The sequence below is a fragment of the Pteropus alecto genome, unplaced genomic scaffold (assembly GCF_000325575.1).
Source record: "Pteropus alecto unplaced genomic scaffold, ASM32557v1 scaffold143, whole genome shotgun sequence".
Classification (NCBI taxonomy): domain Eukaryota; kingdom Metazoa; phylum Chordata; class Mammalia; order Chiroptera; family Pteropodidae; genus Pteropus; species Pteropus alecto.
The window spans coordinates 1297681-1311928 of record NW_006434828.1 but is presented as its reverse complement, the minus strand read 5'-3'; the positions used below and the strand labels follow the sequence as shown (position 1 = coordinate 1311928).

The 14248-nt window shown below is 57.3% G+C and overlaps 1 protein-coding gene across 1 annotated transcript in view; it reads right to left on the bottom strand.

Moving 5' to 3' along the window:
* Nucleotides 1-14248, bottom strand: part of AGAP1 (ArfGAP with GTPase domain, ankyrin repeat and PH domain 1) — a 432072-nt gene that overhangs the window by 129557 nt on the left and 288267 nt on the right. The window contains exon 10 of the mRNA XM_025045420.1: nt 5037-5141. Within this exon, the coding sequence (XP_024901188.1) occupies nt 5037-5141 (105 nt within the window). The remainder of the gene's footprint in view (nt 1-5036; nt 5142-14248) is intronic.

The window sequence follows — 14248 nt, the reverse complement described above, 5'->3', positions numbered from 1 at the left end:
GCTGGCAGGTCCCCTGCGGCCTCCCCAGTCAGCACGACTGGGCTGCCCAGCTACCCCGCGCCTGCCGCTGGACCCTGTGGCTGTCATCGGCAGCCAGGGTGGGAGCCACTGCTCTCCAGGACACCTGGGGTCCAGACCCGCCAACACGCCTCCCTCCTGCTCTCTGCCTACAATGAGGAGGTCCGGGGACCCCATCTGCCCGTGGCAGCCACTGCAGACGGCTCCTAAACTCTGGGGGAAGGGCTGCAGCAGGCTCAGACCTGCGGCAGTGGTGGAGGGGTGGAGGGTGGGGAGGGGTGGGCCCAGGGCTTCGTGGAGCCAGAGCGAGGGCACCCGGGGCCGGAGGCCCTGACAACAGCACCGTTTAGGGAACGTCCTCAGTCTGGGTGGGATCGACAGTCTGCCCATTTCCCCTCCGACTTCCAGGCGAGTCGCCACGTCCTGTGACGGGCCAGGCACGGGCGGCTGTCCCACTGCTTGCAGAGAGGGGCTCTCCCCTCCCCCGCAGAGCTGCTTGGGTCTCGACAGCAGGGAAGATGCCTGGGGAAAGGGCTTCTTAACCACCCCTGCATCACGTGCAGGGGAAGCCTGTGCTAAACGGATGAGAGAGGCCAAGCCGCGGCGCACAGGGACTGAGGGCTGTGGTCCCCCAAGTCACCTGTGCGTGAGCTGAGCTCGGGGCCGGCGGTGAGCAGCAAGACGCATCCAAGGATGGAGCCGCAGCACTGAGACACCCGCGGGCCCGGGGAGAAGATGCGACCCGGGGAACCGGACACAGCGCTGACCCGCAGCAAGTGACGACGTGGGCTGCTACGAAGTCTTGCGCACGTAGAAACGTGCCCGGGTTCCGAGGCAGCAGGGGGCCCTCGGGGACCGCGCTGGGGTTCCTCCTGGCAGCTGACCTGTTCCAGGCGCACGGGAGCCTCACGCCGACCCCGCCGGAGCGGTGCGGCCCGGCCCGCTGCCCCCGATGCGTGCCCGGCGGCCTCTTTCCGAAGCTTCGGTTTGGAAGAGCCTGTCACTCGGCTGGGACTCCGCGAGCACCGGGTGCGGCCAGGGCCACACACCTGCCACAGCGGTGTCTGCACAACGTCTGCTTGGGGTGGAAATGTGCAGTTCGTGGCCCCAGGATGCTCTCTCACAGTCACACTTGCCGGGACGCCCGTGGCATACGGAAACCGTATCTGTCCCTTAAGGAGAGGGGCTGGCCTCTGCCCGGAGAGCTTTCTCTTAAGAGCATCCAGTGAAGGTATTTGAAAACACCACCAGGAATTTTTTTAGCAAGATCAGGTAATGGCGCCCAAAGCCAGTTACAGCGGGAGTCCCCGCTGGCCGAGCACCTTCTTCAGGCGAACCGGCCGGGAGCGATGCAGCGTAGCTGGGGCAGGGAGGGGCTGGAGGGCGCAGCTGTCCCCCAGCAACAGGCTCCGTACCTGCTGTGGCAAACCCCTGGCCCTCGCCTGCCGTGGTCCAGGGGCACTGTCCGGGACGCTCCCCTGGGAAGGTGATTTGGCCCACAAACGCCGGCGCCATCCAGGTCAGCCCCTGGGAGGGAGCCCAGCCTCACAGACCACGCCTTCCGATGCCGGTAACAGCGACGCGCTGCTGGTGGCCGTCTCCTCCTGAGCACCCCGAACTCTCGGCGAGGGCGTCGTCACGAAGAAACTGCAACAGAGCGACGAGGGCCCTCGCCGTGCCGGCTCGGCGCATCCTCGTGGCTTCCACGGAGACCGAATCCGTCGCTGGCTCCGGCTCCGGTCCTCTGGGTGGGAGACCCCGGGCCAGCCCCCTGGGTTCACCGTGATCACCACGTCGAAGGCGGCTGGTGACGGAGCCGGGGTCCCGCCTGATGGGGCCGCGACGTGTGCATGGGGGACACACGTCTGAGGGGCACAGAGAGCACCATGGGGCTACACGTCACGTCGGCCGTGGGGGGGGGCCCGCCTGGGGCCCACGTGAATGTCACATGTCTGACGCCTCCTCAGGCGCCCCGGCCCGCGGCCTGCTATGAAGGTTTTACCTGATTAGACTCCACCTTCCGAAAAGGCCTCCAGTTTCCTTTTCGGCAAGTAAATCACCTCCTCACCGACACTTAGGAGCACACACCTGGAGCTGGCACCGTTAGTTACTCCGCTATTGATAAACGCTGGATCTTTGTGGAAAACGCGATCTAAAAATATCTTATTGTTCAGCCAGGTCCTTTTCCTTGGCTCCCTGGAGAGAATGGGCTGTGGGCTGTGCTATCTGAGATCAATGCAGACCCCCACGCTCGGTGGACAGGAACGGGGGTATGACCAACAGTAATGAAGCCCAAAGCTACTCATCTGGGCAGATTTCCCCAGTATTTAACCATTTCTGGCATCATGACGCACGGCCGACAAACCCACCTACTGGTCTTCCGGCCACAGCAAATCTTGGGGATCGTGAACGCGGCTGTCACAGTGCACTCGGTGTTTGAGGTCCCTTGGTTCTGTCGCTCTTTGGAATTTTCCAGACAAAAACAACGGGGCTGTTCTTCACGGTGCAGGATTTGGGCACTTGAATTTGCAACACACCTGCGTACTCCCACCTGTCTAATTAAGGGAGGTCTGGCCTCTGCCCCTGGGCCACCCCCCGAATGCCCCTTACCACTCCCCAGCAAAGACAAACTCAAGCGCCAGGATCCATAGCTACCCAACCACTCAGCACGGAACAGACCCCCTCCTGGCACCTGGCCGAACTCGTGCCTGGACTCGCTGTGTCTCCAAACCTTCGTCCCCAGCCCGGACGTGCAAATAAAATTGATGAGGGATTACGACCGAGTTCATGCCATCTCTCCACGCACTAGTAATTCCAATCCATTCCCAGATTAAGCTGCTCCCTTAGGGAATTATGCACCTGCATCAACAATCTCAGTTCCCAGGGGACTGGCATTAACTGCACCACACTTCAAAGTGACACTGGCTCTCGCCTGCCACGTAATCCTATAACCGAGCCCCTCCGCACCCCTCTTCTGCATCCCTGCGGCATCCACGCACACGCGCAGAGAAGAGAGATGGACTCGGCAAGCCCCCAGGGGCACCATGGGCCGAAGCCTGCATGGGAGAATTTTTGGAGACGCGACTGTGGTTATACAACATATGGAGGTTGGGCTGGGAAGTGGGCGTCAGCCGCCCTGCAGAGATCTTTTGGTGCCTACTGTTGTCACCGTTTCTCCCCCTTGGCAAGAAGCAGCGAATGTTCCGGTGACCAAGCCTGGGCTTAGCAGGTGAGCGTGAGGTGCCTTGAAAAGCATCATCAATCAGATCTCCCTCCTTGCTGGTCGGTGGTCCTAGCGAGAACGTTGTGATGACACCTTCCTCTCCAAACGGCATAAAGCAACTGGGTCAGAGACTGGATCTCTGCCCCTGGACGGGGCCTTAGGGAGACCTATGGGGGCGAGCGGGCAGCCTCCAGCTGATGGGGCAGCGCCGTGGACACCCGGCACTGCTTTGGCGTCGCAACGGGCAGGAGCTGGGGGTGTGGGGGGCTGCAGAGCCCCAGAGGCCTGGGTGGGGGCGGGGCTGGTGCTGAGTCTCTAGTTTGGAGGCCTCCGGGAGAAGCCACCCGACTGGATTCTCCACATAACCACAAGTCCAGCAGGCGCAAAGGAGCTTCCTCGGCACAAGAAAGAATTTACATCCTGAGAGACGACTGGATGGCGAAGCTCGGGAGGTCCTGCCACCTGGGTTTCACACGTTTCTGGGGCGGGGGGGGCAGGGCAGCACTAAGATGGGGGTTGGGGGCGCTCTACCCACGGGGACACTTGTCACCCATCATATTGGAATATATACGTGTTTTCTTTAACATTTTTAAGGTAAACGTTCACGAGAGTGGGGTGGGGACAAGCCCTCTGGCACACTGGCCGAGGCGAACCGGTCATCTTTCTAGGAATGCGGCCGCACGTCCGGAAACCCGTAATGACACGCGTGCTCTCCGACTCAGGACGCCGACGGCGAGAGATCTGTCCCAGGGCGAGGGACAAGTGCGCAGAGATGTAAACAGAGGACGCCGATCAGAGTCACTTACAACAGTAAAAACGGTTCAGGGTAGGTTTGTTTGCCAAGCGTCCCTTCTGGAGATGGCGTGAGATCAATCAGGGCACATGTGCACGATGCCTATTACACGCCCGTTAGAAATGGTGGTGCGTGTGACCTGTCATTCCCCAGGCAGCCTACCTGGGGTGACCGCATGCTTGCGGAAGGCACACGATGGCTGGGAGCGCACACCCCGAAACGCTAGCAGTCATGGTCTCCAGGTGGTATTTGGGGAGTGAGGTTCATTTTCCTCAATATGCTTATTTCTAACTTCCTGTCGATAACGACGTCATTTTAAAATTACTTAAATCAAAAGCTTAACACAGTGAGACAATCGACTGACCAGTGACCACCGTATATCCTAATCTACACGCTAGGGCAGATTAAACAGGTGCGATTTGGGGACCGTGCGGCCGAGGGGTCATCGCTAACGCCCACCCTCAGGTTTTGCCCAAAGACCTCTACGGGCAGCTCGCCGGCACTGCCGCAGGGTAACAGCAGTAATCCTCCCGTCCTTCTGTCCTAAACCGCCAGTACGACGAAGCTCGTCAGCACAGAGCAAAACCTCTCTCGCCCCGCGCACTCACTGCGCTCCTGTCTGCCAGGAGACCCCGAGCGGTGAGCGGCGTCTCCCCGACACTGCGTCTGTCCCCGGCCGCTCGGCCGAGCCCGAGCCCCATCGCGCCCGAGCCCTTTCCTCTCTTTTGCGAGGCGCCCGCTCCTCCTCCCCCACGTGCTACTTGCTCCTCTTTCCTCTTGGCTCCGCTTGTCCTTCCATGGCCACCCTGCGCAGAATCCACGAGAGCCGCGGCCCGAGTGTCGGGGAGGGGACCCGCCCGCTCGAAGGGGGTGTCTCGCTCCCCGTCATCTCCGTGGCGGGGCAGGAGACCAGACGCGGCTCTCTTCCGAAGCGGGGACACCGCCCACGGTCAGCGCCCGCCGCCCCCACGCCCGCGAGCCGGTCCCGGGGGCGACACTCACGTGCAGGCTGGGGTGGTAGGTGAGCACGCCGTTGTCACACAGGGTCACGTACTTCTTCTTCCACTCCTTGTTCAGCGACTTGCCACTCCGCTTCAGCAGCATGCCCTGCGTGGGAGAGGAGCCCAGCGTGACTTAACAGGTACAAACGAGAAAGTCTCGGGTAAGTTTCTCTTAAAAGTAGGCACGGAGGTAACTTAAAAAGTTTTTAAACTTTCATTTTCTCGCTGCCATCTTAAATGGAAATCAGTTATTATTAGCTCGGCGACTTGGGTTTTCTCTCTTTTATATACGACACATACACCAACCGATTTCCTCCCGTGTCGATGCGTGTGGGGAGCTTAACTTCGCAGTACTAACAGAACAGATGGAAAGATTTGCCGTCGGCTCGACACATGTAACACAAACCACCGTGACGTGCTGCCTTGTACCTTCCTTACGACCGAGGGGTGAGCACATCTGGATCACCTGCAGGTACAACGTTTTAAGAAAGGAAACCGAACTTTCCTTTCCTAATGATAAGACATTAACTGTATTCTTACCTTACGAGGTTTACAAACAAGGAGTTTTTTCTACAGTGCTCCGTATTAGATTTTTAATTCATTAAAAATGGAATTCCATGGGCAAACTCAGCAACAGCGTTTAACAGATAAGCTGTGTGTGATTCGCTTTAAATCCATTTTTAATGAAATCGTATCAGAGCTTCTAGAAAAACACTCAGAATCGGAAAGCAACACGCTGCCGAAGCCGGTGCGGTCCAACCTCCCTTTGACGACCGGGGAGAACCCATTCTCGCCGCGGCTGCCAGCTGCCGGCCACCCCTCTGCCACATCCCCAGGCCCCCGGTGCAGGGACCCGGCGGCGGCACTGGCTCCGCCTCGACCTGGAGCCTCTGCCTCCCTGTGCGCCTCCCGCACTCAGGCGGTGTCGACTTGGTTCCCTCTCTGGATGCTTCTAACTTCGGTCCACGTAATGTGAAGAAGATGGACAGAGGCCCTCCGGCCTCGCTCTTCCTCTTCCTGTCCGTGTATAGACGCTCATGGTCACGGTTAGGACGGAGGGGCCCGAAGACCGACGCTGGTTCATCCACCCGGACCGAGGCAGAGGGAACGCTCACGTCCGAAACAGGACTCGACACCCTGGAGCGGCCGCCGCCCCCGTGGGGGTTCGGGGGTGCAACCAGCCGCCATCGACCTCCAGATTCTGCCAACCCGCAGGACCCGCAAAACGAGAAGAAACCAAGCAAGCGTTTTAATGCGGCAAGTTAGTTCCAGTTCCAATTAGTTATGACTAGCGTGAGGATACTGTTTCTTATACCAAATGGCATAAATATGATGGGTTGTGAGCCAGCTTGGGACTGTGACCACCATTTAAACATCATTTCTGGGGGAACAATATTTCAAAGTTTGAAGCAACTCACAAGCGGACCTTCGGAAGATTTCTCTGCAAGTTCTTTTATTTAAAAAAAGACGACGTGGCAACACACGACCTCCTCTGATTCCTTGGAAACAAAACCAGTACAAACCAAACACGGCGCTGAGCCAGCCAGGCCCGGAGGAAAACGCTGGTTACGCACCAAGGCGATGCGAAACCCACCACGTGAGCCAGCAAGAGCTGGGGGGACAGCGCAGTCCCTGTCTGTGATGCAGTAATGAGCAGCTGCTTAAAATCGTCACCCTTCCCTCCCCCGCGGGATGACTAAGATTTTGAAACTTAGCACGACTAAGCCTCACACCAGTTCCTCTGTGGCTCAGATTCTGCTACCATCCACTTCAGATGGAATTCCAACCAGACCAAGGGGTCACTACGGTGTCCCTGGTGGCTGAGAGCTGCTCGGGCTTTGTCCCTCCCCGCCTAGACTAAACGCAGGCCTCAGCTCACACACGCGGCTCCGTGTGCAGGCGGCCAGCTCGCGGGCTCTGTCATGAGCGAACCCCGACGCCCACGCTTCTCCTGTCCTCAGCGAGGGCCAGAGGGCTTTGCCTGATGAGGATAAAGAAAAATATTCCCACTACCTGAACAGATGACGTCGGCAGGGACCTAGATTAGACTGGTTTGTTTTGGGGTCAAGAAAATGTGGCATCTTGGAAAAACGAAGTCCAAACCTTCACAATCTGAAACAGATTCGATGGCTCCCCTTGGGGAACCGTAGCACACACCACGTGGACACCTCTAGGGCTGGCAAGGTCGGGCCTGAAGGGCAGCTGGAGCCCCAGGAGCCGTGTCTCTGCCATCAGCCCTCGGCTCAGCAGGGGTCAGTGTCCTACCCCGACCCCACCCCGAAGCCCTGCAGATCGATGCTCGGCCACCTGGCTGCTACTGTGCGGCAGAACTGGGCCAGCTCTGCCATCAGCCCTCGGCTCAGCAGGGGTCAGTGCCCCGCCCCACCCCACCCCGAAGCCCTGCAGACCGATGCTCGGCCACCCGGCTGCTACTGTGCAGCAGAACTGGGCCAAGTAAAGGTGACCTTTCCGTAAACGGCCCCAGCGCTAACGAGCATCGATGCGTTTCCGTGTTTGTCATGCTCAATGTCACTTGCTCCCACAAGCAACAGGTCAGGGTGGCAGCGTGATTCCAGAAACTTGTTACAGACAAGACTGAGCCACAGAGGCCAGGCTACTTGCTAAGTGACCGGAAGTGCCAGGGCCGGCCATCCTGCCCTCTTCCTCCATGCCGCTGCAGAGGGCTGCTAAGTCCTGCTTGTGGGCAGTGACCACAGGGCCACACCTCCAAGGGCCCCCTGCACGGCCTGGCCTAAAGCCTGCAGTCGTGAACCACCGGCTCCTCCTCCCGGAGCACAAATGCCATTGTCACTCAAGATCCCGGGGGCCACCTCCAGCCGACCCCCGAGGGGGCAGTGAGGACCCACGACTGCAGGGGCTGACCCGTGCCTGTCCTGTGCATTCACGCGGGGAGAGAACAGACAACTCTAACACAAGCTCTAACACACGCAAATCCAAATATGTTCCTTAGAATACGCTGCGTATGGATCCTGGGATCTTTAGCAGACAGGGGGTTCCTGTCTGCTAAATTGTAGGGGACCCCAGGCATGCCCTGCGCCCCAGGAATGGGGTGGTCAAGTCAGGGCTGCTGCGAGCAAGAGAAGCCACCACTTAGTGAGTCCTTTACCTAGGACACACCAGGGCCCCGTCCCCGTGAGTGGCCCCCGGATCGTGTGACACGGCGGGTCTGTGGGTCTCTGTGCCTGTGTCACCAGGTTTCCTGATTATCCACCAGAAGGAGAAAACTGGAGCTTTATGTGATGGCTCCTTACTTTAACATGTCGGAAACAGAACATATACTATTTGCGTGTAATATGGGGCAAACCAAACAAGTCTGCAGCCAGATGCAGGCAGGCTTCATGCCTGTGACTTCTGGCTGAGAGGACAAGAAGCTTCTCGGTAAGAAGCAGGTGGCGGGCAACGGATGAAGGCGCCAGACCTCCCACGGCTAGGCCACCTGAGACCTCCATCCTGTCACAGAGAGCAGCCACCCACAGACACGCACTTCCACCAAGGGGTGTCCCGAGAAAGGCCAGCGTGATGCCCACAGCCTTGTGACTGCAGGACCCAATTCTGCTCCCGTGCGCTAACCTTTAAAAGAGAGTGAGCTTCACACCAGGAGGAGCTGGCAACCCGCACACTGTCCTTTTATAAATAATGAAAGGAGCCCATCCCGAAAACCGCGATGGGACACGTGCTCCGTGACGAGTTGGTGGCATGTGGCTGGGACTTCCGGGGACAGCCAGCAGGATGAACTTTTGTGAAAAGAGCTTCAGCTGGACTACAGAGGCGGAGACTCAAGAAACAGTTTCTTTGGGTCAAATATGTGTTTTGTTTTTTGCTTAAAGTCATCTGAACACTGCTTTTTTTTTTTTTTCCTCTTTGTGCAAAGTGAGAATCATGGAATCGCAGAGTCGAAAAGAAACCCGAGAAGTTGTTAAACCCTTCGGGCTGATCCTCTAGACCTATGTTTTCGCGTGTCCTCTGCCTGCCCAGGGTGGCGGTCCCGCGCGAGCGTCCCCGTGGCCAGGGCTCCCGTGGCTGGAGCGCCTGAGCGGGGTCCGCCGCCCTCTGGGGACAAGGCTGGGAGCGGAGCCTCTCCTGCACGCGCCCTCGCGCTGAGGGACTGAGTCTCGGCTCCTTGTGCAGCTACACGGCCTCCGTAGTCCCGGCCTCTTCCCCAAGCAGAAGGCTCTAGTTCTCTGCCACCGTGTGACCCACCTCGGAACACAGGACCCCCCCGAAGTGCCAAGGGGAGAGAGCGAACCCACTGCCTCCCTTTGGGACAAATGTCTACAGATGCGCCAGCCCCTCGCTGCCCTGGGCTGAGCCCCCTGTGCTTCTACCACCCCGAACACACACACTTTCTACTCTAAATACCAAGAAAATGGAAAGCCCTAAAAATAGCTCATTTTAAACTTTTAAAGGACATGAAGCCACAATCCCACTTGCCAGAAGATGACAGAGGCCAGAGGGTTTCTCTGCCCGAGACACCGGGGTGGGCAGTTCCCATCGGCAAGTGAAAACGGCCCTTCGGCTTCTAAGTCTCTTTGATCCTGTGTGACCCAGGGCAAAACCGCATGGCAGGATGTCAAAACGCATCCTTGGTCTGTCCTTCAGATGCCACTTTTGTACATGTAAAAACGATCTCTTGCTTAAGCTTGTTTCTCACTGACCATCTATCACAGTGTAGACGTCAGTTATTGTTAATGCTTTATCTGACTTTCAAGTGCCTTATAAATCCATCAAAAACCTTTTATTTCAACATAATACAACGCTGGGCCCCCTGTGAGCCAGGGGCTGCTCTAAGAGCTTTACAAGTATTCAGCGGCCGAGAGCTCACGATGGACCTGACGGTACCCAGCAGCATCACCCCCATTTCACAGAGAAGGACGCTGAGGCAGAGAGGTAATGAGACCTGCCCCGCGTGCATGGCCAGCCTGGCAGCTGGTCCCAGATGGCTCCCAAAGCACCATGCATGTGGTGTTCGACTCGGGGGTGCCCGAGGCTCACCGTAACCAACAGAAGCAGCATGAGCAACACTTCAGAAATCCTGGCACCTGCTTTGGGGAGCTCTGACAGAAAAGCCGTGCTGGGCTCTGTCCATGGTACTGAACCGCCAAATCATAAGAAACAACAGAGGTTTTCTAAAACTGCTACGTTTGGTCGGGGGTAGATCCTGATGTAACAATAGATAAGAAAAACAGAACTAGCATCCTGAACTGCTGTACCGAAAAATAAGGATCACATGGCACTGGCCGGGAACCAGGCAGCTGGCGGAGGCTGGCTGCAGCGGAGGCTGGAGGCGAGGGCTCCAGACGGCTGCCCGCGGGGATGGCTGCTGCAGGCTAGGAGCTCAGCGGGCCCGGCCGAGGCGATTCCTGGGCAGAACGCTGGACCCGCTGCCGGTTCTGACGGATCTGGAAGGAGGGAGCCTTCAAGCAGGCTTAGAAAAAATATTCCCATTTTAAAAACCCTGCTGGACTGAACTATGAGAAAAATTGTTTCTCACCCCCCCATAGAAAACACCCAGAGTCAGGACTGGCCTCGGAACAAAGATCGAATCAGGGGGTGTCGGGAGGTGTGACCTTGGAACGCAGACCCCATCAAGGATGTGGTGATCAGACCCTCTTCTTGAAGGCAAGGCCTCTCAGGCCCTTCTAGAGATAAGGAGCTGTGGACTGGCTTTGGTCTAATGAAATGAACAGTAATCTGATACCGAGGTCACCCACAAGGATTTTAAAGGAATTGTACCACACAGCACTAAAAGGCACAAAGTTCAAAGTAAAAGAGGTGCCCGGGCCCTCAGCTCAAGGGCAGCGGGAAGCAGGCTGGGACGACGGGCCGGATCTTCTGGAAAAGGAGTGTCGGCTCAGAAGGCAGAGGCCAGGGTGAAGGAGGCGCCCCTGGGAGCAGGCTACACTCCCTGCACCCCAAGCAGGGTGGGTGACGACACGTGCCTGCTGGGCTCAGACCTGCAAGGAACCAGCAACTGCTGCAGGTCTCCTGTCCCTCTTGTCCTTTATGGCAGGGGTCCTAACCTCGGACTGCGAACCAGCACTGGTCCATGGCCTGTTAGGAACTGGGCCGCACAGCAGGAGGTGAGCGGCGGGGGAGACAGCGAAGCTTCCTCTGTATCTAAGCTGCTCCCCAGCGCCGGCATCACCGCCTCAGCTCCGCCTCAGATCCTCAGGCATCAGATTCTCCTAAGAGCACCAGTCCCTGGTGCCACAAAGGTTGGGGACCGCTGCACTGTGGAATGAGAGTGTCTGCTGGTCTCCTGTCCCTGTCAGTGTGTGTGTGCGTGTGTGTGTGTGCGTGTGTGTTTTTGTAACCTAACTCATCTCTGGAGCACGCTGGTCTTCAGATGGAAAGGATCGTATATGAGAAGCCTCATCCACATGTGCACCTGATGTAGATGACGATCCTGGATGTCAAGCCTGAGCTGGGTGCCATGACAGGACGAGACCTGGCATATCTGGGGACAGGGGAGAGTATTCTGCAGGTGGGAGGGCAGACCAAAGTCACGAGTCTCTAAACATGACCCTCAAGAAGGCCAGCTCCTGTGTGGTCCTGGCCCGGTGACTCAACTAAACCAACAGAACGCGGTGGAAACAGCCGCGCCCACTCTGGCTGAAGCCTTCGGAAGGCCTGGCGGCTCCTGTTTTTACGTTCCGGGAGCCCTCGCAGCCTCATGGGAGACTGGATGCTGCTGCTGGGGAAGCTAAGAGGAAGGAGAGACCCCGAGATGCATGGAGGAGGACAGAGGTCTCAGACACAGAACGGCCTCTGACCTGCTGGCATCCCCGTCCGCTGTCTCAACCACATTTGCAGAAGCGCCAAACGTGTGACTGAAGAAATGATCCCGGATGCTCCAGCCCCAGAAGGCAGTCGGGAAGCAGAGATGAGCTGTCCCCACTGTGCCTGGCCCAAACTCCTGACCCAAAGAATCACGAGAAATAAAGAAATGGTTATCATTTTAAACCACGATGATTTGGGGTGGTTACCAGCAGCAGGGAACCAACGCAGCAGGGAGAGTCAGGAGCAACGCCCTCCACTCGTCACCCTGATGTTAAGCCACCTCCCTGTGAGTCACTTCACCCTCCAGACCAGCTTTAAAGCTTTAACATCTTTTGCACAGTAAGAAATGTTAGGGCTCTGCGACAGCTAAAACATTCCTCATATCTTACTTAAAAATGGCAAATGTTGTCCTAATTGCTACCACCTAGTTAATTTACTGACAGTCAGAAAGACTGATTTTAATGACTTACAGCCACATCAGATTCCGGGCAGGTACTGCTTGCCTTTTTTTTTTTTTTTTTTTGCATACAGAAAGTTTCTTTCTCTATGGCAGAGAGAGCAGAATAGAACTGTCTTCTGGCTGCAATTTCTTTATTAGTCATGTGTATTCTTTGCCTAGTCCCAAGAGGTCACTGAAAGCCAAAAGCAATGTTAAGCGTACAAGCTTTAAATAACTTACAAAGTTAATGTAATGAATGTAAGTGCTACCTGAAATCCATCACTCAATGCCTGCTGCAGCCCCAAGCTGTGATAAAACACCACTCATAAATTTATATTAAAACTCTGCTCGATAGCAATTATTTACCAACAAAGATTTGCTGACTGCGTTAGAGACTGGAGGCCTTAACCAGGCAAATCAGTCTTTGTTTGGAGTTCGAGGGACCGGGCGGCGCTGCTGTCTGCTAACACGCAGATCGTCGTGACGCAGGGGGACACTGAACGGCCAGGGTCTGACACACGGTGAGGCAGCCGGCTGCGGGCTGCCCACGTGAAGATCGGGTCGCCGACAGGCGCAGCCACGAAGCACCGACTTGCTGCTCGTGGTGGCGTTCCCCAGCTGCTCCGGCGGCCGCGGGAGCCCACGCGTGCGTCTGACTGCAAGCGAAGGCGAGCGGGTGGTGATTCAGGAGCGAGCGAGACTGCGTTATCCTGCTGCTCCGGGGGAGCGGGCCGGCGGCTGCCTAACGACCGAGTTTAAAAACACAACAGTTTTCCTATGATTTGAAACATCCACACGAGTTCAGAAACGTTTAATGTTTCCACTTCTAAGAAAAAGAAAAAAGGTGCGGTCTGAGTCCTCCTTTGGTCCCAGGATGAACGCCTGTTAACGGCTCCGCCATACATGACATGCTCTTAACGCTTTGGCACGGAGTCCCGGGATCGCAGTAACAGGGTTCTAGGAATTTCTAAAATGCTGCGGAGAAAAGCTGGCTTCGTGGATTTTTTTCCTCCTTCTTTGATCAGGTTTTCATCAAAATGCGCTGTCCGAAGCGGTCTGGCTTCAGGGAGAGACACCTGTACATTGTCCGCGGGCTTCTCAGCTGCCGGCTCCTCGGCGGCGGCCCTTTCTCCCACCAAAGCCTCCTTCGGCTTCTCAGGCCGACGGCCTCCTCGCCTTCCCTCCGACCGCAGGCTGCTTACCTGCAGCCCTGTCTCTTTCGGCCTGGCTTCGTGCTGCTGCAGCTTTGTCTGCCCGGAGCGGGGTCCTTGGCCTGACGGAGAGGGGCGATCTGGGGCATGGATTTTGTACGCGCGTTCAGCTTCCATGAGATTCAGCTGAGGTTTGTGCTGAGCGTCCTGTGTGCGGCAGGTGGGGGTTACTCCTGAGGGAGGCACACACATCATCTACCTGGCGGAAAGCGCTTCGATCTGAATGCAGAAATGGCCCACACGCCATCAGGAGCCAGTTCCAAAACATGCAGTTTGCTTATGTTAAGCAGAGTGATTCCAGGGACATCTCTGAGAGCTGTGAGGAGGCCGCTGTCCGCATTACAGGTGATGCACAGCCCCCTGCGCCGGACGCGACAAGTTTCTCATTTCTGCTCGCCAGCTGCCCTTCGCTGCGAGGCACGGACCCCTGTGATGTCGTTCCTGGCGTGACGTTTCTTAAGAAGCAAAACGGCGTCCCTGGTTTTCCTGCAGCCTTCAACTTTATCTTCAACCACCAAAGGAAGCTCGGGAACACGATGACCTTCGGGCGTGACCAGCACTGTGAAGGCCGAGGCGGCGGGGGGCGCAGACGGCACCTGCTTCTGTGCGGCGTTCGCTCTGCGGCTCCAACAGAGCCAGGCTCCGGTCGGTGTGAACACGCATTCCAGAGGCAGCCTGGTGAGCGGTGACCCCCGCCCAGAACTCGGGGAGTTCACACCCCGCTGCCCGGAACTCAGCGAGTTCACACCCCCCCGCCCGGAA